The sequence below is a fragment of the Acanthochromis polyacanthus genome, chromosome 16, assembly GCF_021347895.1.
Source record: "Acanthochromis polyacanthus isolate Apoly-LR-REF ecotype Palm Island chromosome 16, KAUST_Apoly_ChrSc, whole genome shotgun sequence".
In the NCBI taxonomy this organism is placed as follows: domain Eukaryota; kingdom Metazoa; phylum Chordata; class Actinopteri; family Pomacentridae; genus Acanthochromis; species Acanthochromis polyacanthus.
This window is the reverse complement of record NC_067128.1, coordinates 16,296,389-16,322,316: the sequence shown is the minus strand read 5'-3', so window position 1 is coordinate 16,322,316 and position 25,928 is coordinate 16,296,389. Positions and strand designations below refer to the sequence as shown.

Genomic DNA, 25,928 nt, shown 5'->3' with positions numbered 1-25,928 from the left:
CCTAAATACACAACCACAAGATGACGTTAGAAGAAAAGTCATAGATTCATGAAAATAATTTAGATACTTCACATGGATTAATGGTTATTTCTAATGATTTATATATCAGATTATTAGACCTGCATTATTTAGAGGTGATAAACTCAGAGTGTAATTAAAAAAACAGAGATAGTCTAGTAAAGTAAATGCAGAAATGGCTCAAACCTGCATTCCTTTTACCAGCCAACTGGGGGCGACTACTCTGGTTGAAAAAGAAGCCAGATTGTGTAATAGTCCATGAGAAAACTATCTTACTTCTTCCTTGATTTATTGCCTCAGTAAAAATGTTACTGATGAATTGATGGTCTCTATCACTAGTTTCACAGCGTTTTGAACACAACATGGTGTTGGCTTTTGTAAATGATGCTCCCATTTAGAGTCATGCAGAATTTAAAGTCAGTCATGTTTTCAGGCGGGTCTGCCTTCCAATTAACAGGTCGATATTGTATTACTGTGGGTAGTGTCAGATCCACCACTCAGCTGTTGAATGTCCATGGTTAAATGTCAAATCCAAGACTTCAAAACACAAACGACAAAGTAGTAGGTGTCGTCATGGTAGCTACGTCCATCTTTTATATGCAGTGTACAGATTCACTGGTAAAAATTAAACACTGATATGATGGTGATAATGCAAATAAGATAATATCTGGTTGAGATAGTAGGAGGTGATGCTGCACCTTAATGCTTGTTTCCACCTATCATAAAACAGAAAAACGGGGAAGAAGGTCCAGTAATCATGTAGCTACTGTGACATCTGTGGCTCCTGCTGCTATACAGTCATGGTGGAGGAGATAAAAGCTTTTTTTTTTTAATCTTCCATAAACATAACAATAATATTGTTAGTATAAATTCTTCACACCACAATAATGCGTGTTGTCAAAATCTGACATTGAGTATTAGAGTATCATACCACACTACACTGTAACTTGGTCAGCACAGTGCAAAAACAACGCAGCTAGTTTAGAGAAATCTTAAAAATAAATAAATAAACCTGTCACAGATCCGCCCCTCTACCAACATCACACACTTTTATTTGCTTCATCCAACTGGCAGGCCAGCAGTTAAATAATTCAATCAGAGTGACCTAAGAGATGAATTCAGAGGACTGAGAGCTCTACTCCCGTTACCGTGGCAATGGAGTCCTCTCCATCGCCATCCTCACTACAAACTCTGTCTCCACGGTTACGTTCTGTCAGCGACTGAGAGGAGGGAGGCTGGGGTTGTTCAGGAATAATAACAGCAAAGGGGGGCACATGAGGGGAAAGAGTTTCACAAAGTACAGATTCACTGCTGAAGAATGTTTCTAAACTCCTGACAAAATGTAACCAGTATCCAGATACTTATGAGTTTTTAAATGTTTCATGTCTTATAAACACTAATTTATTTATTGTGTGAGATTACTTTCCCCCCACATATTTAGTAATAATTTAGCTAAGCTTTCTCTAACTCTAGATTTCATTTTTAGCTTTGTTGCATCACTCCTGGTATTTTTGAGCACGTTGGATTTGTTTTCATTTTGTGGCAACTTTAATCAGAATGTAGTCCTCTAAATTTGGTTGATTCTTTTGTTTGACAATGTCCAAGTGGAAAGATCAAGCGATTGTATTGACATCAGAATTTCATTTAAGCTACACAAAAAAGGCCCGTTAACGACAAGTCTATCTTTTGCTGGAGATGGGACGCTGTACTCTGTTGCTTTTGAGCTGATGCATTATTACATTTAAAAAAAGCCCCTGGTGAAGCTTTAAGAGAAGTACAATCAACATTTGTGGAGGGAGGCAAAGGGACAAAAGAGCCGGGAGGGCGGAGGAAGAGAAGGAGAGGGGCAAATGCCTGAGATGGTGGCTGAGAAACGAGAGGAGTTTCTGGAAAGTCTGAACAGAAGAAGAATAGGATGAGGGGGCTGATGGCGGGAGGGAGTGAAATAGAAGTGAGGGGGTCGTTTGAGGTTAGTCACTGTTCCGTCGCCTCCCTGTAGAGACAAACGAGCCTGGGCAAGTTTTAATGTGGCTTTCAAGGTGGCAACTGTTACAGCCCTTCTTAAAATCAGCAACACACAAAGACAATAACTGCTCAAATAAGCTGCCAATGAAACAGACGATGCGGTTTAACGTGTTTTTTGAGTAAAGCGCTTTATTTAATAGAAAAATAAGAAAAAAATAAAATCAATACTTTCACTTGTCACATTTAACATGATCCATGTTCCATTTATATCTACATTTTATGCAGCGCTTTGTCACATTGTCCTTCATACATACTCTATGTGTCAAATGTATTCATGATCCAATTGCTGTCCACGTTTCATACATGTCTTGTATTTAATGAACATGCCTTTCAATGACAGAATTAGCTGCTGGTGTGAGCACTCTTGCAGAATGTACAAAGTGGCAGGCTTCTCTTTCCATGTCTCCATATTAACTGTTCAGTTAGCTCATGTCAAGTAAGTGCACATTAAAAAATGTAAAAATCAATCTAACTCTTTTCTCTTCCTGTAAGATTGTGGGTAGAACATTAAATATGATTTCAGCCAACTAGCAAACAATCCATCATTCAAACCCCAGTTAACCACTGGGGTTTAGTTAGAAAAGGGAATGTGAATCTAAGTTTGAAAAAAATGCTGTTCACATTTCAAAGAATGTGGTTTCTCTGAGTTCTGATCTAACAGTATAGATAAACAATGGATGAGTTACTACAGGACCTCTACAGTTCTGTATCGCGCTGTTTTCAAGAAGCCTTGCATGATTTTAGTATTGCAGTGACATCTAAACAATTTGATTTAAAGTTTTATTGAAAGACACATATTTCCTTTTGCCTTAGAATTCGTCCCAGACTGTTCAGCTCAATGTGTTGTCGACATTTGTCAGAATTCAGGTTACCCAGAAGATTAGGCGTAAACAATTAGTGCATGAAGGGATATAAGAAATAACACTAATGTGAATAGCTGAGGAGCTTCAGCTCATTCTGTAAAGCAGATTTTAATTGAAACAATACATTTTTATCTTGTCTTTGAGGTACAGTGATGAGGGGGATCCACCTAAAAGTATATATGCCTCTATGATAAGACGTCCTTCCCATTTAATGTCAGATTAACTATCACAGACTGAGAAAATGCAGGTTTTCTCGCATTTAAAAAAATGCAAGCAGCTGATATTGTGCAAGTATTGTGCTGCATTTCCCTTTTCCTGATTCAAGTCAGAAATTACATAATTTAATAAACACGCTCCGCTTAAAACATCCCCCGCCTTATATATAGTGCCTCTGAGTGCAAGAAATAATAATATATACTGGACGATACACCTACAAAATGATACATCTTCACTACAATGAAAACAATCAGGTCAAGGTCATGCACCAAAAAAGGCAGCTCTACATTATGCACAGGTGGCGTTGGTGCAATATGCATGAAATACTTCAGGTAGTTTCTGACATATGCTCCAGAAACAGAATCAAAAAATATTTGAAGTGCCTCACAACGACCTTGAAAATGAGGTCAAGGCCATGCACCCCAAAAGGCACATCTACAATACCAACAGGCTTAGTGTGCGCAATATGAGTGAAATCCCTCAAGTAGTTTCTGAGATATGCTCCGGAAACCAAAAAATATTTGAAGTGCCTCACTATGACCTTGAAAATGAGGTCAAGGTCATGCACCCCGAAAGGCACACCTATACTATATAGAGATGGCCTGGGTGCAATATGAATGAAATCCCTCAAGTAGTTTCTGAGATATGCTGCGGACACGAAATGTGGACGGACGGACAGACGGACATGCCCATGCCAATACCCCCCTCCGTGCCTACGGCCGGCAGGGGATAAAAAACAATCAGCACCAACAAATCCTTCATTTTAATGGACATTTGTGTGAAAGTCTAAACTGAGAAACTAATGAGTTAGGGAAGAACTTTTAAGCCTGAAGGGTTGCATCTTAATATTATGTTGTTGTTTTTTACACTATACAAGTATATATATAATGGTTCTTTTTCAAAAAATAATAATTTCCTTCTTGGTTGTTCAATATGAATCGCAGTCAAGTCACAGATGTCTTATTGGTAAATATTGCATTTTATGACCCTTTTGTTTTTAACAAAGCATGATGCAGAAAAGACACTTGAGGTAATTTAGAAACGGTGTCATCACATAAATTGTCAACAGAGTGGTTGCAACTCTATTGTCTGTTGTAATGTCAGTACTGCCTGCAGTACATGTAGCAGAGCAGGCATCAAACCTGAGCAGATGATGGTGCAGAGTACGGCAATGTTTTCACAGTAAACTGCTATCTACTTTATGAAATGTATTGCTGGAAAATTAAGAGACACGACACTATCATTCTCCTCTTCAGTATAAGTCTAAAATGTTGTATGTGGAAATATGTATATTAAAAGAATGCAGATCGATATAATTATTTGCTACAAAAAAGTGGAAAAATACAGTATCAGTCTGGTTCTAATATACATTCTGTGCTGTATATGGTAAATGTGTGATTCCATTGAGGAATATCATAGATGAAAACTGTAAACAGAAAAGAAAAACACATTCGGTTTAATATTTAGGAGCAGAAAAATTTTTTTCCTCTTTGTGCTTCGAGGATTGAAAGAAAATTTAACAATAAAAAAAAAAAATTATTGTGATCCCTGAGACAAATGCCTCAACAATCCTTCGTTTTGATGCACATTCATGCTACCATTCTGCACCTGCAATACATTTAGAGTAGGACGCCTGGTCCAGGTAGAGCACGGCACACACCTGACAGACCTTACAGAAGCCTTCACAGACGATACTGCTGTTGTAGCTGACCATGAAGTGGTTGAAATACATGTCAAAGGCTTTGGTCTGCGGCAGCCTGAAGCTCAGGCCCAGCTGGAGCAGGCTTTGTGGCTGCAGGTCAGTCAGTCCAAAAGCCTCAGTCATGATATATTCAAGCTTCCAGTCAGATCTTTGTTTCTCGTTGGCTTCCGTCAGATTCAAATAGTACTGCCAGATATCCTTCAGAGAGAGAGAAAAGCACCAAAAGAGGGAGAAAGAGCAGAAAGAAAAAAAGTCTTTGAGTCTTTTTCAATGCCAGAAGCAGTTTTTGTGTGCTGATTGACACCATGATTAATCATCAAAAAGGAGTTCTTGCTTGTGTCTTTGAGCAGTGAGATAAAAGTTAGAGTAGGTGTTTGAGCGCAGGACATTTTTAGTTTGACCTAATTTTGTCAATATGCCCACCAGGTTTAACTTTTCTCATCCCCCTTCTGCATTGTTAAAACAGTTGGTAGTTTTTTGGGGGATTTTGTTGGGCTTCATTGTGAAATAAAAATCACAGAAACGTCTTTGGATCTCACTTTACCAAAACAGCAGGTCCATCCCGACTATAAAGATCCAGATCCTTCAAACCTTTCAGATCAAATTTTTCTATCCTCTAGATTTTACTCTTTATATGTCATAGCAGAATATATTGTCAAGATTAGAACCGTTTAATGTTTTATAGCCTCATTTAGTAGTTGCTGCATGTAAGATGGAGATTTTTGTGTGTTTTTGGTCTATTGTGCTTCCATTTTTTTGAGGACAACCTCAATCTTTTCCACTGTTAAAACAGAAGTCTAAGGAAGACCTTGACCAGTCCTTTTCATTCGGGTACTATGAGGTGATATGATATTAAGACATAATCTGACTGTGTAGCACGCAGCTTCTTACCAACATTGTGTAATCCTTGGCGTTGTACAAATACATGCGGAAACCTGGATTGTTAGAATAGGGCTCCACAAGATCCTTGATTGGTGTAACAGCCGGTGACACGAAAAGAGAATTCACAGGTTTACCTACAGAACAAGACAGCACAAATCTGACATAAGTGGGTCGCACAAAGTAGTGAATGTTCTCAATACATGTCAGAAATTAACTTGGGTGTCCAATTTGAAACGGTAAAATCGGGGTTAACTGGACAAGTTAAAAGTCAGTTCCAATAGCTGCATTTTAATAAGAAGAAATATGTTTAACCACATTTAGACATAGTCTTTTGTTTTTACCTTGGCGGTTCAGCAGCACCATGATGCTGTCTCGGTGGGTGTGACCGTAGAAATGTCCTGCAATGACCTCACTGTACTCCCTGAAGATGGCAACCAGCCTCTCATTGTGACTCTTTGTTATGGCTGTGGTGCTTGTGGCAAAAGGCAGGTACCCCACTGGCACATGGGCTATAATGTACACCTAGAGAGAGGTAGGCCGCATTTAAATCCAAATGCAAGGAACACTTGACTGACTCAACTAGATCTGCATACAATGTTTGTAAACATACCCAACATTTTGATTCATGAGGGAAAAATGAGCTCTGATTTTAACTATGACTAATATATTAATATATGGTGAATAATATACTGATTTAAAAGAATCAAAAAGTAGCACTAAAACACCAGCTATACCTCAGTATTCAACATATAAAAACAGAATATTGTAAAACCTTTTCTAGGTCTTTTGCTGCTTTCTCCAGAGTTCTCTCCAGCCACTCAAACTGTCTAGCTGGGTCTGTCATATTACTGGAGACTTTATTAGGACCGTAGTAAAGGATAGTGTTGAGACTAATCAGTCGCAAACCAGGTTTCACCAACTGGGAGTAGAAACCACCTGCAGGAACAGAAGAAAGCACAAAATAAAGCTTTTTTGGTGCCAACCCTAGAGTATTAGCATCACTTGACTTTCACTGGTATAAACCAAACACTGATCACGCTAACATGAACATGCAAGCATGTCAAAAATCAATGAGAGTAGCTTATTCAAATCACTAATATGGACCATTAATGAATTAGTTGATTGACAGAAATCAAACTGTGGTTAATTTAATTATTTAAGTCATCTAACATTTTCAGGTACAGCATCTCAAATGGTGGATTTCCTTCTTTTCTCTCTGGATTTTGGACAGTTGATTTCACAAGCTTTAAATACAAGAATGAACACGCTAACATTAATGGAAAGCATCGTGACCTATGCTGGCAACATGATGTGTTAGTTATTTCACAAAGTGTAAGTACTGTGGTGCATTTCAAATTACCAGCTCAGTTTCCTCTCGTTTTTTCCAAATTAAAAATACTTTAAGAACTTTAATTATATTTAAACTAGAGTCATGATTCAATTGATTCAACGTTTTGTGTAGGTCTGGCAGGCATTAGCTCACCTCGTGAGAGTGTGCGTATAGCTTCTGGCTCCAACCAGGGCTTCCAGAGCCGAGCTGCAGCTTGGTAGATGGCATTAGTGGTATTTGGCATCTGGTCCTAAGAACAATGATGTAAAACAACAGTTTAGCCTGAGCGAAATACACAATACATTCCAAAATGTCATTACAAATGTGAAATACAGTTTCACATATAACAGCAGTTATGATAAATTCCTGGTATATAACGGCTTTTTAAAATGTTGTCATTTCAATATTTAGATTACCTAATATTTAAAAATTGTTTTTGACTGATATCAGTTTCGAAATGTTGGCATTTTGTAAAAACAGGTTGTGATTTCATTGTCAAAAAACCATGCTGTCATACAACTAAAAGGAAAACACAGTCCCGGATGTACACTACTGTTCAAAAGTTTGGGGTCACCCAGGCAATTTCATGTTTTCCATGAAAACTCACACTTTCATTCATGTGCTTCATATATGTACTTTTATTCATGCTAACAGGAATCATTTTGTTCGTGTTAACATAATTGCACAAGGGTTTTCTAATCATCAATTAGCCTTTCATCACCCATTAGCTAACACAATGTAGCATTAGAACATAGGAGTGATGGTTGCTGGAAATGGAATTTTGTACCCCTATGGAGATATTCCATTAAAAATCAGCCATTTCCAGCTAAAATAGTCATTTACCACGTTAACAATGTCTACAAAAAAAAACTGAAGCATAGTCCTTAATACTGGCACAAAATGTCACCCAAACACCCTAAAAAGTCGAAACAAATTAACAGTATCAGAAAGCTTCATTCTGCATGTATCATATAATATGCTACATCCTTTAATCATCTGTTCTGCATACAGAATCGTTTTTTGTGACCAAAGCTTTGATACTGCTTCTGCTCTGTAGAATAAAGTCACCTGTGGCCAGTAGTCATGGTTTCCCACTGCAGGATAGACTGTCATGTTGGGGAAGTGCTGTCTGATGGTCTGAGTCATATTACTGATCACCTGGATCACAAGGTCTGTAGAGAGCTCACCCACTGGGACATGAGGTGGACTATCACTGTGAGACAGAGAAAACAAAATCCAGCATTATTAACCATTATAAGCTAAAGAGTATCAATATTGGGTTTAGATGAATGACAGTAGACTCCAAGTGAATGTCGTTCATGGGATAGTGCCAGTGAGCTAAGTGCTTTGACCAGTTGGTTCACACACTGCCTGCTCCCTGTTAGCATAAAACTGAGGTCTTGGCTACTTCTTGCAAATCAAAGTCATTCATCCACCAACTTCAGAAAAGCTAACCGTTGTTCATCTAAAATAAAGAAAGATTCAGAAACTGCATGGCAAATGTTTACCTCAAAAGTTTTCAGAAAGTTTTCAGGCTTCCAGCTCATCATGTGCAACCAGTTGTTGAGTTGTACTAAAATTTAGTCTGTAATGTTCCCTGTCAGTCATCTGTCATTGCCAGTTCCACACCTGTTCAAGCGTAAAATGTTGGGAAATGTTGCAGCACCTTACGACCAAAAGCCTCTGAGGGCACAAACCACTTGACTACTCCTGGATTCTAAAAGGGAACAACTTGGCACATCCAATGAAAACTTCGACTTATTTTACAAAAAAAATGTTCAAAAAATGTGTTTTGAGGTGAGAAATAACCTATTTAGTTGCTGAATCTGTGTTCATTTTAGATTAAGAGCAATTAGTGTGAGTTTCCAGAGGCATTCAGTGGTGGTTGGACAGTCTCTATATGTATCACAGCAATTAACTTGAGGAGTAGTTAGTATCACTAAAATCGTGGGACCAGGTTAACATCCGCTATAATCAGCATGTTATTACAGTAACCTCAACTTCTCATGTGGCTGCTTTTTACAATCAAACACTTCCGGGAAGGAGGAATAAACATGCCTGTAAACTGAGTAGAACAGGTCACTGAGAGCAGTTCGTCACTATTGTATCATTCATCCCTGTCAGTAGGAATCTGAGAAAACAAAACTTGCTGGCACAATATTGCAGACATACTGTAAATTCCACTGTACAATGGACTTCCTGTTAAGTGAAAAGGCAAACTAATGGCATAAAGCCCAATAACAATAGAATAAAGCCACAATCTGCTTTCACAGCAACTTAATCCTCCACTCTGGGGAGTCTTTTCAAGTTTTGAGTGGGAGCCGTTCTTTTAAGTATGTTTAATAAGCTGATGAATTCCTGGCTTAGCTGATTAGCAGCAGATTAATACGGAGCTCTGTGAGTGTACTTCTGCTGAGACTGATACTTACAACTATGCTTCCTTATTCTATGTCATTATCACAGTGTAGTGAACATGAGTTTCCACCACTCACAGAGAGCACTCACTTCTCTTTAAGCTACTTTTAATGGTGAGGGGATAACTCTACTCATCTTTCAAGGCCTGGAGCTTCAGTGCTTGAATGGGGCTATATAGTTTTATTTGCTACTGTTAAATACTCCGTCAATCCTGTGCTCTTTCCATCTCCACTGGTGGTAATCTACTTAGTACTAGAGATGCAGATAACTGAGAGGCTACATATACGGTTATTATGGACATTTAATGAATAAGGTTCATTGGGTGCTCAACCAAAGACCCACAGGAGTTCATGAAGTGGAAAAGTGGTTTCATATTAAGCTTGAGCCAGACGATACATGAGGAAGTGATACTTGTGCTTGCTGACACATGAAAGCAAATGCGCAATAATTTTTTGTTGTTTGTTTTAACAGGAAACTCCGTGACAATATAATTCCTAAACTTAACCTCAAACCTTACTGAGTCACCTCTTTAAAAATGAAGAGTTGTGACAACTGTTCATCACTTTTTAAAGCTCTGTGGGAACACCAACAACATAATCAGCGTAGATGTTAAGATATAATTTGAAGTAAAAAAATAAAACTTTTAAATAAAAAAAACTCATTTTTTGGCCACTTCTTTTCTTGCACATTCATCTGTCTTGTCATATGCTTGTCTATGTTACCCACAATGCAACTCAACTGCCAGCAGTTAGGATCTAGATAGATCCACTGTAGGTATATGCTCTGCAATGGAGGAACTTCTTCGAGCGGAACATTGACACATCATGAGATGAGCACTGTCATGTAAATCACTCATTCCCAGCATAAATAAAATAAAACAACAAACAACAATAAAAACACATTTGTTGTGATGTGGCTTTAGCTGATAAAAAAGATAAGACAAAATTTGATGATAGGTGTCCTTTACCTGCTGTTGTTTCCTATCGCAGTGAGAATATCTGACCAACATAAAATGGTCGTCTGTGCCGTGCACCTGTTGTATAACGTGGCTAACATCAAATGAACCTAAATCAGTGCCTTGAAGAAATGAGTATCATCCAGATTGACTTTCATTCACAGAAAAATCCTATATCTCATTGTCTAAACAGTACAGAAGACACACTTGATGAACACTGTGTTTTTTTTTGGACAAATATTGGTGCTGAAATGTGGAGAAAATTCAAAGTATGTAGCTTGCTGGTATTAATGTGACAGCTGGCAGTTCAGACAGTGATACGGAAATGTTTCTATGTCTAACATAGTACGGTTGTTTTGTGACTTTTACATAAACGTGACCTGTGTGATAATTAGATGAATGCGAAGGATAGCGTGTCTAACAGGGCTATATGTACTCAAAAGAACACATGACTGCTACAGTAATGAAGGAAGAGGATATGAAACTACTGCAACACCACTGCTATTGTTTCTATTAGCTGTCTGGTCACAAGGCTGATCGTTTTAATGCAACACACTTCCAGTTAATCAGTGTATGACCTCATTTTACAGTAAAGCAGCAGGACAAAGCCTTTAAAGTCAAACCTTCAAAGAATAATGACAAGAAAAAGCTCCGACACATCATAACATGGATCCCTGCCTCATCAGTGTACTGACCCAGTCCATATGATGAAATCCTGTGGCTGTGTGAGCGTCGCCATGTGAGTGAAGGCTGACTGGATGAGGCTGTACGGAGAGTCACACAGGAAGTCCCCGAACATGCCGGCATGGGTGGCAGGGAAGCCTTTAGAGGAGAAGCAAACCTTGGTGGGGTCTGGGGCCAGGTGGTAGGAGGGGTCCAGGTGGAGGTCGGTGATGTGCCAGAACCTGCCTGGATAGACGGAGCGTAAAGGATGGAACAGAACCAGATAAAAAGCCTATAATGTAGTTTGAACAATGAGATAAAAAGTAAGCCTTGATAAAACTTGATACAAATTGTTTCATCTGTTTTTGCAATACATGCTACGAATCACGTCATAAGGTCATTTTACTCTACAAGATATTACTTAATTTCAACAAGAAATGCGAAAATTGTAAATAATAACTAGATTAATGCTATAATATACTAATGTGAACCTAAGAACCTCATGATTGCATCTCTACTTTACTACAGATGGAGGTATTAGCTTCATTAGACCGTGACCTTCAGCGTGCACTGCAGGGGTTTGTAGCCGAGTGTCAAGCAGCTGTGATGACAGTCAGAACCTCAAAGTCTGAGGCCATGGTTCACTACTGAACGTTGATGGATTGCTCCCTCTAGTCAGGGAAGCTGTTGCCCCAAGCGAAGGAGTTTTATCATCTCAGCGTCTTGTTCATGAGTGATGGAAAAATGAAGCGCGAGATGGATAAGCAGAATGGTGCCAAAAGGCGAAGCTCTCGATTTACCAGTTTATTGACATTCCAACCCTCATCTATAGTCAATAACTGTTGGTAGTGATCAAAAGAATGATACGGTGGACACAAGCAGCCGAAATGAGTTTCCTCCAGAGGGAAGCTGGGTTCAGCCTTAGACAAAGGGTGAGAAGTTTAGACATGTGGAGGGAGCTGGGAGTAAAGCTGAAAGGAGCCAGCCGAGGTGGTTTGAACATCTGATTGGGAAGACTTCCTTTGGAGGTTTTCTGAGCACATCCACCTGGGAGGAGACCCTGGGGTAGACCCAGAACCTGCTGGAGGGATTATGTATCTCATCTGGCCTGAGAACCGGCAGATCTGGAATGACCTGCTTCATCTGCTGCCTCCGAGACCCAACTCCAGATAAATGGAAGATGGATGGATGGATGAACTATTGTAAATTTATTCTTCTATGTTAAACATATATGCTGTAGTTTTGTTTTTGCTGTTGGTTTCTGATTCTTTTTTTAATCCCCACTCTTCCTTTTTACTGTACCTTTTGCTTATTTGTACAGTAATCTGTTTCCTCTTTTTGTAATCTTATAGCAGTCTTTTGTCCTTCAATTTTCTTAATATTTGTAACCTATTTTATTATAAACAATAAAACTATCTCTAAATATGTTTTGTAATTCAAACACAATCCATAAACTTTCATTTACCATGAAATGTACAAGTAAGAGTGAGGTTCTTTGAGGAGACGTTTTAGGCTGAACTCCGTTTAAAAATTTGTCAATTGCCAGGTTTTTAATAGTCAGAAAACAAAACCTGACTTTCACAGTAATTGTTAACACTTCAGCTAAAGCTATAATGTCTTAGTGTAAATTCGGCGAGCATGACATGAGCCAAGCAACACTAATTTTATTAATATTTACTGTTTAATCACGAAACTTCACACAAAACGTTTGCTATTGTTCAACCTGGTAACTGAAACCTATCAGGTATCAGACAAAGCGTATTACTCTATGCTGTTCATTTCCCTCTGTGTACTTCTGTGGACAACAGCACAAAGAAATAAACCTGCGTTTGTCCAGTTGTCTCGAGCGGGCAGTTTCCTCTCACCTGTCCCCGGCAGGGAGCTGCCTCCAGTCGGTGCCGCGGATACCGGAGCTCCGCCAAACGACAGCAGCAGCAGCAAACACAACAGCTGGGCCATGTTCAGGGTGTAAAAAGCGACAGAACAACGTCTCACATCGTCTGAATGTGAAGCACCTGATAACAGTCAGTAGGTCAGTGCTCTCTGAGGTAAACAGGAAGTAGAGCTACCAGCTGGTCACGTGACTCCTGTGTTGTGGCGTTCAGGGGGCTTATGGAGGAAAAAAATTAAAGTTTCCTCATAGTAAGTGTGAACTGAGAAGGCAGGCCTGGCAAGTAACTAATTACATTTACTTAAATTCTATACTGAAATTTAACAATGAGGTATTTGATGATTTCCCTGTCATTCTCTTTTGAAGTTCTGACACAATTCTGCCACAAATATTGCATTTTTATAACACTGATGTGTGAAATCTACAGCTTGCACGATTTTGCATAGTGAGGCTCTTGTAAAATAGGAAGCAATATAATTTTGATAGCCCAACAAAATCATATTAATTACAGGACACCACAGAAGTGAATCAACCCCTGTGCAATACCACTTAAATATGAAATGATCTCAATACGTGACATATTTGTGCATTGACAAGTGGAGCATTTTCTCCCACAAACCGTAAAAAAACCCAGACATTTCAGAACAAGCCTGTACAAACCTCTAAATGGAAATTCAGTGCAACAAAATCAAACATCAGTGACACAAATCTGAGCAGCTGTTCCAGTTCCAATCTTTATTGCATGAACATAATTTAAAAATGAGTTGCCACACCAGAACATTCTTAGCTTTGAACTTAAAAGCCATATCGATCTGCATGTCTGCATCATGGCTCCACATTTAAAAGAATTCCCAGAGTAACTGAAAAAATGGATTATGAGACTTTACAAAGACAGGAAAAGCAACTGGAAGATGTGTACTGTAACTAAAAATGAGTGTGAACACAGTTAGAGCAGCAATCAGGATGCATAGAAGAAGCCACAGTTCCAATAATTAGAGCCGTAGTGGTCGATGTCTGGGTTTCAGTAAATGCCAAAATGGTACAGAATGAAAGTGCACACAAAATTATCTGGGTGTCATACGTGTGCAGCTACTCATGTTCATCAGAGAGTGCAAAGAAATAGATATTGTTTTACTGTAAAAATGTGATCCATTAACCCAGCAGGATACTTGCAGCAGTGACATTATTGTGCATATGATAACATTAACAACATACATAATAATAATTATAATAATAACAATAATAATAATAATAAATACAGTTGTGAAAAGTGCGCTAGGAGCTGCTGATTCAGATGATAATTCTCTGTGAGCAAGACATTGTTTAAGCTTAGTCGTTGAGTTACAGAAATACTCAATCAAGATTTCCATCAAACTATTTTGCTTGTCTAGGATTAGGCTTAATCTATGTCTAGAAATCTATCTGTACAATCAACCCCATTTCACATTGTCATGTCACGAATATTATAATAACAATATTGAATCACGGTCACTGTAGAGAAACACCTCTTTCCAGAATCAGTGCCTCTTCTAGTCCGGTTAGTCCACAGTCTTTGTCATCAGCAGATTTCATGAAAAGTGTTTCTTTTTTGTTTGAAGCTCAGTGAACCTTGAGATCTGTGGCTTATCCAGAGGAACAAGGAATCTAGTTCTGGACTGCTACTGAATATTTCAATTCTTTGGCATTTAAATGTACAATAATTCTTCAATTAGATTCCATGCAAAGTAAATGATAAAATATTTTTGTGTGGACTGACCTTTAGAGAACAGTACCTGAACAAATATACCGCGAAAGTAAGAACTAAAGTCCTCTGAGGGCTTAAAACTAGGTTTGAATTGCATTAAAGGAATAATCAGAGGCAAGCTGTGCACTCTAAGGGGATAATTTGTCATATTGATGCAGTTCCTTTACTACATTAGGCCACTAGATTTGCACTAGAAAGTACTTTTTGTCTTGGAAATGAACTGATTCTCAAAAATTGTCTCAAAATTGCATAATTTTTGTAATAATCAGAAACTGTTGTGTATTCCTTGATTGTGCAATGACAATACGATATGTTTAAGCCGCAATAGTGACACTTTGTGGCTTATGCTCCCCTCCTCTGCAGGAAGGTCAGAGCTCCAGGTTTTAAACAGGGATTAAATGTTCTTGTGGTGGAATTCCCTCATCAATCATAGTGAATAACGGAACCATTCTAAAACAATTTCAGTACAGCAAGGAAGAGACAAGGGTTCATTCTGTGTGTTTTTATTTCATATTTCACACAGGGTTGCAAAGATGATCCATCCATTATGACAGAAATGTATTCATATAAAAAAAAAATCTTACAAAACATGTGCAGCTTGTAGGCCTTGTATATGTGGAGGAGGACGAAGTGCAAAGAGAAGCATACAGTCAACAATAATTATAAAATCAACACTTCTTGGCCGGTTTGGGACGCTGTCGGTCGGAGCACTCATGCCTTCTCGTAGGTACGCACCGCATGGATGTCTTCAAAGGTCAGATTCTGCAGGGGAGAGAAGACGGTTACCATGGTTCCCTAAACTTCCCTAATGTTACCAACAGAGCAGGTTTAATGGATCAGTGCTGTGGATGAGCACAGAATATTTAACAACTACAACTGGTGAGGCAGCTCTGTCAGCTGACCGGTTTGCTGGCTGGTAGGCTGATTTATCATAACAAAAACAGATTCTTGGCTGCATTTGAAGCTGCAGACGGACAATTAAGTTCTTTTAGAAGTGTTTTGTGACTTTTTACTGCTTATTTGTTTACTGCATTTTTGCTTTAAATGTATTTTATTCATGCAGGGAGCTCAAAAAGACCATTAGCACCTGTTTTTAAATCTGAAATGATCCTTATATAACATCTTACAGGTTATACACTGCTCCTTGAAGCATGAAGAAAGCAACCTTTACACACAGGAAGGTAATGAATGAGAAAAGCTGATAGCAAAATAAAATTTCAAACAAAGATCCTTATTTAATCTGTGCTTCCAGGGATACGAAATTGATCTGAATATAGTTAAATATGTAGGATAAATATACTAGATGAGGATTTAACCTCTATTTCTTCTTTCTAGTAAGGTGGCTACAGTACCGTTTCTGATTTGTAAGTAAACGTACTCCATTAAAGTCATGTAAACACCACATTAGATGTGGATCTATTTGTCTTACCATGACCAGTTTGCCATCCTTGATTTCTCTGACAAACTTGGTCTCTTTGCCGTCCCACTTCTGGACGTGGACCAGCTTGTCTCCGTCCATAGTCACTGTGGACTGAAAAGAAAGAAAGAGGAGCACTTTTAACAAATGAGGTGGAAAATTTGTGTGTTAAACTGCTGCCAAATGTTGTTCTATTTCCAGAGGTCTCGAGATGTTGACTCTTGTTTTTGATCCTCAAATAGAAACAAAGAAAACAATCCTATTTGAGAAAAATAAAAAGTTTTAATTTATAATCTTTTGGGGGGAAAATGATGATGCAAATGAGATCTTGTAGTAAACCATATGTTGTGCAGTTTGCATGTAGAATTATTTGATTTAAAGCACAGTTAAATTTGATCTTCCCTCCCCTGTGCCCAGCGTCTCCAGATTAGCTGCGGATTGTTTACCGTGAAAAACACTCTAATCTCTCATGTCATATGCAAACATAAAGTATGTTTCATCCTGGTTTACTTTTACACTCACACATACTCTTTACTTTTTATATAAATCCAGACAGACCACAGGAATATTTAGAAAGATTTTTCTGTCCACTTACTTTGCAGTTCCTGTCATCAGCGGTGGTTTCGTCGAACTCCTCTCCCAGCTTGAAGGAGATCTCTGTGTTTTTGAAGGTGCTCTGGGTGCGGATCACAACCTTGTCTCCCTCCTGGCTGATGATTACAGTCGGCTTGGTCACATTTCCAACCTGCCTGGTGGCAAAGCCCACGCCTGAGAGAGGGGCAGAGGAGAGGTAGAGCTGTTAACACATTTCATTTGTATTTTTTTTCACAAAATGCATATAATTAAGCATCTAAGCTGATGCACAGCAATTTTCCAACTCGATTTATCACATTTCTAGGTAAATATAAAAACACAAGAGAAAGAAAAGAGCTGCTGTTACTCACCAAGTGCTTTCATGTACTCATCAAAATTCTCGCTGTCAACCAGTTTCCAGGTGGCACAGAAGGAGTCGACCATGGTGACGGTTTTAGAGAGGCGAAGTTATCTCCAAAGTACACTGAGCGAGCTGCAGCCTGAGCAAGTTTACCCTCTTGTGTTATTTTTCTGCCTCTTATTATTATGCACACAAGTGGGCGGCACCAAGCGTCCCATTGGCTCAGGAGATTTCCACTGAGCTGTGATTGGGTATTTAAATTGGGTCATGCATTAAGACTTGAAAAACGTTAAATTAGCCCATTTGTATGCATAATGATGTAATTACACATCATTCATGGCTGACAATTGGGTTTGGTGGAGTGATGCTCAGGAAAGAGTAACAGAGAGTGAAGAATGAAAATCAAGTTTTTTTCTTGCATTTCATCAAAATGAACCAAAAAACTCGAATTTGATACTGAAACATGCACCACAGTTCTTTCTAAGCTTATAGTTTGTCTGGGAAAGCATATGCTGTGGATGATCAGTGTCAGCTTTAGAGAACACACTGTTCTTTTGTCACTCAGATAGCAAATCCTTTTGAGCTGATTCATATTTAAGTTTCAACTAATGTCCTCCCCTGTTGGTCTGGTGTTAGAGACAGGCCTTCCTGTGTGTGGAATGTGTCCTGTAGGGGAGAGCACTGAAGCAGAATCACTTTGTTTGACAGCCCTTTGTCCTTAACTACATTAGCAACCCCCCACAACTGCAATTTCTTCATGCTCAACTCACACATTAATTACTGTGACTAAATGTCTATGTGTGTGAGAAAGACTACCAGAGAGAGACAGGGAGTGTGTGTGCAACTTTCTCACACCCTGTAAATGTATGTTCGTGTCGTATGTGGTGCAAGAATTGCACTAAGCAAAGTTTATAGCTGATATTATCCACCTTATCTTCATTTATAGATGAGTTATCAATACATGTTTTCATCAGTTCTTCCTAAACAACTAGGTATATTTTCAGTCTTGCGTCGGGGCAATGTAAATTAACTTAAATACTTGCTGCTCAACATGTGTTATTTGCTTGTTTGTATGGAATAATGCATGTTTTCTGTCTGATATCTTTTGATTTTATTGGTTACAAGTTTTGTGTTTTTCATATTCAAGTGAAATATTGTACGTTTACTTACTTTATTTATCTGGGAGTTTCAGTGAAGGCACACTTCTAAAACGACAAAAATCAAATCCCTTTTCTGCCTTGTTCTTTAATCTCCCACTGACTTTCCCTCTTTCTTTTTCTCCACTGTTTTCTTCTTCACTACTCCTTTTTCGCTGCATGCTACTAAAACAGCCCTCAGTCTTCATTCATAATCATCATCATCTGAAATGTGAACATGAAGCTCTCCCAAACTGAAAATGATACCTACAAATATTATATATGCTGCAGTAATGTTGCAATGAAATTATTTATCTTATATTTATGGTGCAGGAATCGATTTGATAATGATTTTGACAACACTGTCCACTGCTGTAAACCATACAGTATGTGCAACCGAGGACTTATTTTGATTTTCTTTTCACTGTCACTAAAACTTCCAGGTCATGAGTTCAATCTAATGCTCATACAGATTACTAAATCTTCTACGCTCTTCTGGACTCCTCCCCAAAACAGTGAAGACTGTTTTAGCACTTGCATTAATGTTTCTGGAAAGAGAGAGTCAGTTATCACATATGAGTACATGCATGTGCATCGGTATACTTCTGGCTATGTTGAAGGAAAAAAAGAACTTTACTGATAAATCACCTTTAAAAACAGAGCGTACAAAGTAGTGTGATAGACAAAGACAAAGGCTGTGGCATGGGGTGTGAGTGAACCCCTCATGTAGAAGGATCTCTGGTGCCACTCTGTGGTTACAAATGTAATAATAGAAAGCTACAACTAGTCCAATCTGTTCATTTGTTAATATTTGCTTTGCCCGACCACTGACACTGCATAAGACCTTTTTGGAGTGCCAGGAATTATTTTTGGACCAAGCACATTTTTGAGTGTCTAACTGTGCTCAAAAACTCACTGAAATTTGCACACACATCGGAACTGGTGAAAAAAAATGTATTTTTATGGGACTTGCGCATGCGTGTGACAAACTGACTCCACAGCACCCCCTGCAACATTTGTAACATCAACTATGGACAGGACATTTCACCTACATCTACTCAGTTTGGTAGACATATGCAGCATGTTAGGGCACACAAAAACATCAGTGGAACCCATAGTCTAAACCCAACAGGAAGTCCACTGTTTTGCTTTAACTTGATTTGATTTTTTGTTATTTTTGTTTATTTTCAGTGGTAACAGGAAATGACATGTTTTTTTACACTTTGATCTGCTATTGTTAGCGTATTGCCCATATTCACTTCAGATATGGCTACATAAGTCTTAAGATGATGATGATTCATGGAGAAAATGGTGAGTTTTCCTCAAACGGTGTGTCTGTGGCATCGCGATGAATTTCAGTGTCTCACCATGACAACTGAAGTGTTTATATCTCAGCTGCACATCATCCAATCTGTCCCACATTTCATTGACTGGAGAAGAGTCCAGGTCTGAAGACATCAACATTCCAAAAGTGAGTCACAGACATAGTGCCAGCTACTGGTAACAGGAAGTTGCACATACCATTGCAAGAAACTGTGTGATCTGATGATTACCTGACTTTTTTTCTAAGATTAAGTGTTACTGAGTTATTTCATTCACATGCACCACCAGTGGTTCAAACTTCGAATGTATCCAATACATTGATTTGTGACCAAAATACCTGAAAATGTAATGAAATTCACATACAAAACAAAGCAAAAAAGTAGCATGCTAACATGCTACACTAAGATGACGCATTTCTAGATAGATAGATAGATAAAGACATGCATGTTTGAATGTTGTGTGAAGTTTTGTGGATGGCAGACATTGTCTTGCAGCAAAAGGTGAGGACAGCTTTGGCTGTGGATTGCATTGTGAAGCTGAAACACAGGCAGGCAACCTCAGACCATGTCGAGCCTCCTGGACATTTAGAGACCACCCAGAGCAACAACAATTGGTAGGTTCATCACATACAACTGTGTATGAAAGGAATCTACCAAAGGTAAATGTTGGCCATAAAGAGAAAAAGTTCTAGAAATAAATACATTGACATTGTTTATGACTCACTTGCAAAGGCACATGCCACCCACACATGTATGTATATCTTCATTCTTATCTTTTTTATACACAGCGCCAACATCCAACAAGATAATAAATTCATCATTTTGAGATGAAAAATGGGCACTCATCAGTCTATACTTTTGTACTGACAAAATTTCAGCTAACACATAAGCAATTTACAATTTGTATTACTTTTGTGTCATAGCTGGACTACATTCTAGACGATAAACAACCAAAAAGTGAGCTTATCGTCAAAGACGGGAAAACATGTCTGACGAGAAAATTTTCTGACTTTGGGGCTTCGGTTGGACATGGATTCTGAGGTACCTAACGTCAGGTGTTCAAAATTCTTAATGAATGATGGTGGAACACAAAAGTATTTAGAGGTAGTATGTTTTTTATATTTTGAATCATAAACCCTAACTTGCACGTGCATATATTCACAGATTGGAAATGCTTGCCTACGCCTCGTAAAAGAGATCCTGCAGACACAGGTACGGTTTGGAATCAGAGAATATCCATTAGATTACAACTGATTGCCCTCCAGAACTGTACTAATTATCAGTGCTTACCGATGGCAATCACTGATCACTGTGGTCCAGCCATTCTGTGATAGTTTAGAAGCCTATCCACTGGGTGTCAATCCTTTCTTTGAATCAAATATTTCTTGCATTAATGCTAAATTGACTATTTCTCAGGGGAAGTCTGTTCATGTTCTTGACCTACATATTCCACCAACATGGCTGCCACCACAAAGCTGCAGCCCTTTACGGTCTTTGCCCGTAAGTATATTTAGACATATATAACAAGATGACGGAGAAATGGACATGAAAATTTGCTTCTCGGTTTAGGCAAACTCACAAGAAATGGATGCCATTGTCATTCCTCTCTGGGTTCCTGGACACTTCATGCTGTGTGTAAGTTCTTTGTGTATTTAAGCTTATGTTTGTGAAGTTGTTTATTGGAACATTGTCAAGAAGTCTCCTCCACGTGCTCACTCGGGGTTTTTCGTCCTTTGCATTATGGCCCAGTAGCACTGTCTCTCACTGAAGTAATAAGATCATTATCAGTGTAAGATGTAACGTCACATACTTATGAAATGTATGTACAACATAATTTGCTACATTTTTTTCATCTTACAGTCTAAACCTTTGCCTCACCCTTCATTACTCTCTTTAAAATCCCATTCTTATTTCCTACAACTTCACGACAACAACCTGTCAATTCAAATCTTCTTGCTTTGTAATGACGTTTTGGTTAAGAATTTGAGTGTCTTTGAATCTTTGAATTCCCTGTAATTCCTGTATTCTACAGGTGATGAAGCCAGTGCAGAAAGAAATTCTGTTCATTGACTCTCAATATCACACCAAAAAACAGGGGTTTGGACATGACAGATATCGCAATTGCTTGAGGCAATAAGCTTGTAGAGTACTTTTATTTAGTCAAAGACGTTCCCTTGACTAAGGTCTGTGATGTTACAACTGAGATTTATTTCTATTTGCTATGTATTTTGCAAAAACAGCGAAAATGCAATGAATTCCAGTTATCATAATAAATTTCGAAGCCCTCAGTTGTAAGATCTCTTTTTTTGCATGTGTTCCTGTAGTCACGTTCTCCTGACTGCCGGGTTCGGTTTGCTTGATTGTAGCAGTCACGTTCAGCTGACTGCTCTACAGTTATCTGGTTGCTGACTCTACATATCTAATAAGTCCAAACTTAACGTACATTTTCTTTAAATAACAGTGATCTTGCAAAGCAGCTGGTTCCAGGTCCCTGGATTGAAAAAACAGGCAAAGACATAGAGGTAACAGTCTTCAAGATTGCATTACTTCATCAGAAAATACAACTGCATTTATGGGAATCAAGTGTCCACTGTTGCTGTGTCCCAAAAGGAGGGTGGCCTGCAGTGAATATTGTAACTATTTTGCTCAAAACTTTTTTAGTATTAATATACACCCCCATATAAACTGACTTGGCCCATCAAAGCAATATCATGATACCATGCTTTTAAAAATAAATTGTATTAGATAAATTTTGATATTTGTTCTACTATCGTGGTGCAGGGGCTTTCGAGACAGACACATGCAAATGACTGTGGCATTTTTATGATAATGGTAAGCTTTCAAACATGGAGCTTTCAAATTAGCTGAACATATTTTCAGTACCTTAACCTGTTTAATGTTTCTGACACAGTACGCCTGGTACCTCATTCTTGGTGCTCCATTAGACTTCACTGTTGTAAGTTGAACCAATAATTTGATCGTTACAGTTCCTGTAAGTTTGACAAACTAGATATTTAAAGTAGCAGCAACATACATGTACATGAAGTTAATCATTGTGGATTTGTGGAATGTGCTCTTCCTATAAGGACGACATGCCAGTTCTGCGGAGATGGTGGTGTTCCGTTATTATGGAAAACCTAATCCTGGAAGGGTATGATTGATTTAACCTTTGTTAGATCAAAGAGATTTAACAAAGGAGATTAGATTTCTTTGTTAGATAAAAATATTGTTATATTGTATCCCCAGCTGGCCTTTTAAGCATTATGACTATTTTTCTTAGTTTATTTTTTGTTTCTTCAGGCATGGGAGAAGGTTTGGCCATTTCACTAAGGAGGGAAAGGACATGATTTCTGGCTGTCTTTCACCTGTTTTCTGACTGAAGCGGAAAAGAAGAGATGTAAGAATATGTGACAACAACACAGTGAGTGATATAATATGGCGACTTTACATGTATGTGTAATTAAGATCTTCTTCAAAGGACAGTGTTGTCACCAATAACCATAACAGGCAGCCTTGGTTTAAGACCCACTGAATGTTCTCACTGGGAAGCACACCATAGTATTTGTCATGTTTGTCCTTTGTTTCATTTTATTAGTAAGTTTGAACCACCGGTCATAAGCCTGACACACAATAATAAACAGTTACACTAATATTATAAGTCGTACATCAGCATTGCAGATCAGAGACCAAGGGCTATCAAGAAATAATATCAGAACTAACTGAGATCTAGACTGTAATAAAAAAATCCCCACAGTTGAACAGAGACAGAGATGCATATTATAATAGATATTTGAAGACATATTAAGTGTTTTCTTTTTTCAAATTTCACTTATTGTTACCATGAACTTGTGAAACTCTTGCTGCTTGCGTCAGCAGCATCCTTTACAAACTGACAAAAAAATGGACATTTGGAAGACCACCGACTATATCAATAAACATTTAGTGTAGTTTTGATATGTTTATCTTGGAATGTTCCATCTATTTAGAATCATGACTGGGAAGACAATGAGGTGCTGAAGGTTGGTGAAAAGCCACTCAAGATCTATTGACCAACATTTTGTAGAATTATTTGTGAAAAATGAATTTTGAAATTACAGGAGGAAGTGAAAGAGGCACAGCGGGTGCACCAGCTTCACTGTGCTGATCTTGTTGACTGCATGAGAGGGAGCATATCTATCAGGAAAAAGCTAGAGGTAAGTATATCAGCATGAAGACATAAATGTTATGTCATCAGTTACATTTCAAAATGAAAGCTTCTATTAAAATTAAATTAAATTAGAGCAATTTTGGTCACACTGCCAATGTGAACAACCACCATCCACTAAACTGACTATTTGTTTTCAGGCTATAATAACTGGAGATGTTCCCTCATCATGGGAGCTCAGGAGGGAGAGGCCAACCCTTCACTTTGAAGATGAGCAACTCGACCAGGTTGTCTCATTCTTGTTTAAAGTCATCAAGGAAACACCAGGAGCAAGGCAGCGAACAGACTGGGTTGCCTTCATTTTTGATGTCCTTTTGCCAGAGGTATGACAAGATTGTGTTGTTTGCATGAAGTGATTAATGACTGAATGAATGTGAATGTCATGTGTGTATTAAACACATTTATGTGTTTAATACATTTATGTGTTTAATCCAAATGAACTATAAGGGAAACACTGCATCTTAAACTTGGAAAGTTTAAGGGAAATTTTTAGGAATTTTTTTTTTGTATTGAAGTTAATAAAATATTACATATATTTTCCTTTTGTTAGTCTTCCAGTGAAAATTAAAGGACTATGTTAATTTGAGATAGTTTTTTGTTTTGTTTTTTTAACTATGCAAATTTTTTTCTTCTGGTCTAGGTGACAGTTGCAGTTCTGGCCGAAAGACATCAACTGACATTATCGGAGGCTTTAGAAAGGTTCAGAAGGGGTCCACAATATGAACCATGGTAATAATAATATGTGAACAATTGATGATGATTGATGATGATGAAACATCTACTTGAATGCCTTTTTAATTTTAATTTTTTTTTTACAGTGAGATGAAAATGTTGGGAAACAGCATGATGAAAAACCTGTCGGAGGAGGGAAGAGTAAAGCTGAAAGCTTTTGAAAAAAAAAAAGAAAACAGCCCTCTCCCCTGAGGCATTCCTCCAGAGACTTTAGATTTTTCATCCTACTGTTATGGTTATGGTCCTGCTCCTGCCCTACGCATGTTTTTGGACCCTTGCTGCTTTTTCCCCTTCATGGATTTTCCCCCTTGGACTCTGTCTTTGGATTACCTCAGTTTGTGTTTGTTGCTTCGTTTGAGTTCCTCTGTTGTGTGATTACTTCTCCTCTGCTTTGTTGTATCAAGCCGTGTAGCGCCACAGCATTAGTTAATTTGGTTTTTGCCCTGCTGCCCTAGTTCTAGTCGCTGTAGTTGTGTTTTTGGAGTTTTTGTTAAATGAAACCCTTTTTCATTACCACCTTTTGCCTGTCTGTTTGCCTGCGCTTGGGTTCTCCAACCCAAAACCTAACACCTACACACACTCGTACATCACTACTTTGTTGTACTTTGTTTTACTCTATATTTTTATCCAAAAAGGTTCATTTGTTTATTTGTCTTTTGGATATTAGATTTCATTTTTCAAATTAGAATGTTGACAGGAGCATGTGCCAGTGGATGCAATGAGCTCTTAATCAACTTTGTTTCTCAGCAGAGCAACACATTGAAAAGGTGATGATTCACTTCAATTGTCATGGTTTTAAAGCTCTGGCTGACTATCATTCTTCATCACTAAATGAATGTAGTTACCTGACTATGAAATTCAAAAGCAGTCTTGTGTATGTTGTTGACTGTTCACATCATCCAACCAAATAAAGTCTGACACAAAATGTTACACTTGATATAAATTATTTATTTACATTTACAGAAAAATGACCTAATCAAGACAAAGTAGTAATAACTATGAGAAATAGAACCCAAGATACAGAAGCTGACCTCTCTGAGGCATTCCTCAAGAGACTTTAGATTTTTCATCCCACACACACTCATACCTCACCACTTTGTTGTGCTTTGAAGAGATCTATATTTGGGATTATTTGTTATATAAGAGATGCTATTTCACTGATGTCTGACTGGGGAGTAATACAGACATTATTAATGAAGCTTCGTTTAAGGCAGTAACATTTTTCTAGATGTTCATGTGGCAATCATTGTACATATATATTAAGTGTGGCATTCATTGTACATAATTTAATTTAAATTTCATTTAGGATACTTTTTTGTGTGTGTGATTGGATTTTTACGGATATTTTATGTTAAATTTAGAGAGTGTGTGTATTATTGTGTGTATTATCCAGCTTCAGTGGCTAACTGACCAGCAGAGGGCACGTTCGCTACACAGTAGAGTGGTGATAACAAAATTTTGAGTGCTTTTCGACGTGAA

General features: G+C 38.1%; 2 protein-coding genes and 1 long non-coding RNA gene across 3 annotated transcripts; 1 reads left to right on the top strand and 2 right to left on the bottom strand.

Moving 5' to 3' along the window:
* Positions 1 to 2,152: 2,152 nt before the first annotated feature.
* On the bottom strand, positions 2,153 to 13,165 carry smpdl3a (sphingomyelin phosphodiesterase acid like 3A). The gene is made up of 8 exons (XM_022192705.2): positions 12,935 to 13,165; positions 11,102 to 11,315; positions 8,105 to 8,249; positions 7,190 to 7,286; positions 6,479 to 6,642; positions 6,048 to 6,228; positions 5,716 to 5,840; positions 2,153 to 5,022 (listed from the first exon to the last, which is right to left on the bottom strand). Exons 1-8 carry the CDS (start codon positions 13,026 to 13,028, stop codon positions 4,717 to 4,719), a joined length of 1,326 nt encoding a protein of 441 aa, XP_022048397.1. The 5' UTR covers positions 13,029 to 13,165; the 3' UTR covers positions 2,153 to 4,716.
* A 2,026-nt stretch (positions 13,166 to 15,191) lies between these two features.
* On the bottom strand, positions 15,192 to 17,215 carry LOC110950234 (fatty acid-binding protein, brain). Its single transcript, XM_022192704.2, has 4 exons — positions 17,066 to 17,215; positions 16,717 to 16,889; positions 16,134 to 16,235; positions 15,192 to 15,466 (listed from the first exon to the last, which is right to left on the bottom strand). Exons 1-4 carry the CDS (start codon positions 17,136 to 17,138, stop codon positions 15,416 to 15,418), a joined length of 399 nt encoding a protein of 132 aa, XP_022048396.1. The 5' UTR covers positions 17,139 to 17,215; the 3' UTR covers positions 15,192 to 15,415.
* A 7,142-nt stretch (positions 17,216 to 24,357) lies between these two features.
* Positions 24,358 to 25,379, top strand: LOC110959908 (uncharacterized). Its single transcript, XR_007936787.1, has 2 exons — positions 24,358 to 24,446; positions 24,536 to 25,379. It is a non-coding gene; the product is annotated as an uncharacterized LOC110959908 (long non-coding RNA).
* Positions 25,380 to 25,928: the final 549 nt, after the last annotated feature.

Excerpts from the sequence above, each read along its gene's own strand:
- smpdl3a (XM_022192705.2), bottom strand. The coding sequence starts at position 13,028 with ATGGCCCAGCTGTTGTGTTTGCTGCTGCTGCTGTCGTTTGGCGGAGCT. Across the intron at positions 8,250-11,101 it reads GATTTCATCATATGGACTGG|TGATAGTCCACCTCATGTCC; the intron begins GTCAGTACACTG and ends TCTGTCTCACAG. Across the intron at positions 5,023-5,715 it reads CCAAGGATTACACAATGTTG|GATATCTGGCAGTACTATTT; the intron begins GTAAGAAGCTGC and ends CTCTCTCTGAAG.
- LOC110950234 (XM_022192704.2), bottom strand. The coding sequence starts at position 17,138 with ATGGTCGACTCCTTCTGTGCCACCTGGAAACTGGTTGACAGCGAGAAT. Across the intron at positions 16,890-17,065 it reads TGAGTACATGAAAGCACTTG|GCGTGGGCTTTGCCACCAGG; the intron begins GTGAGTAACAGC and ends CCCCTCTCTCAG. Across the intron at positions 15,467-16,133 it reads AGGATGGCAAACTGGTCATG|AATCTGACCTTTGAAGACAT; the intron begins GTAAGACAAATA and ends TCTCCCCTGCAG.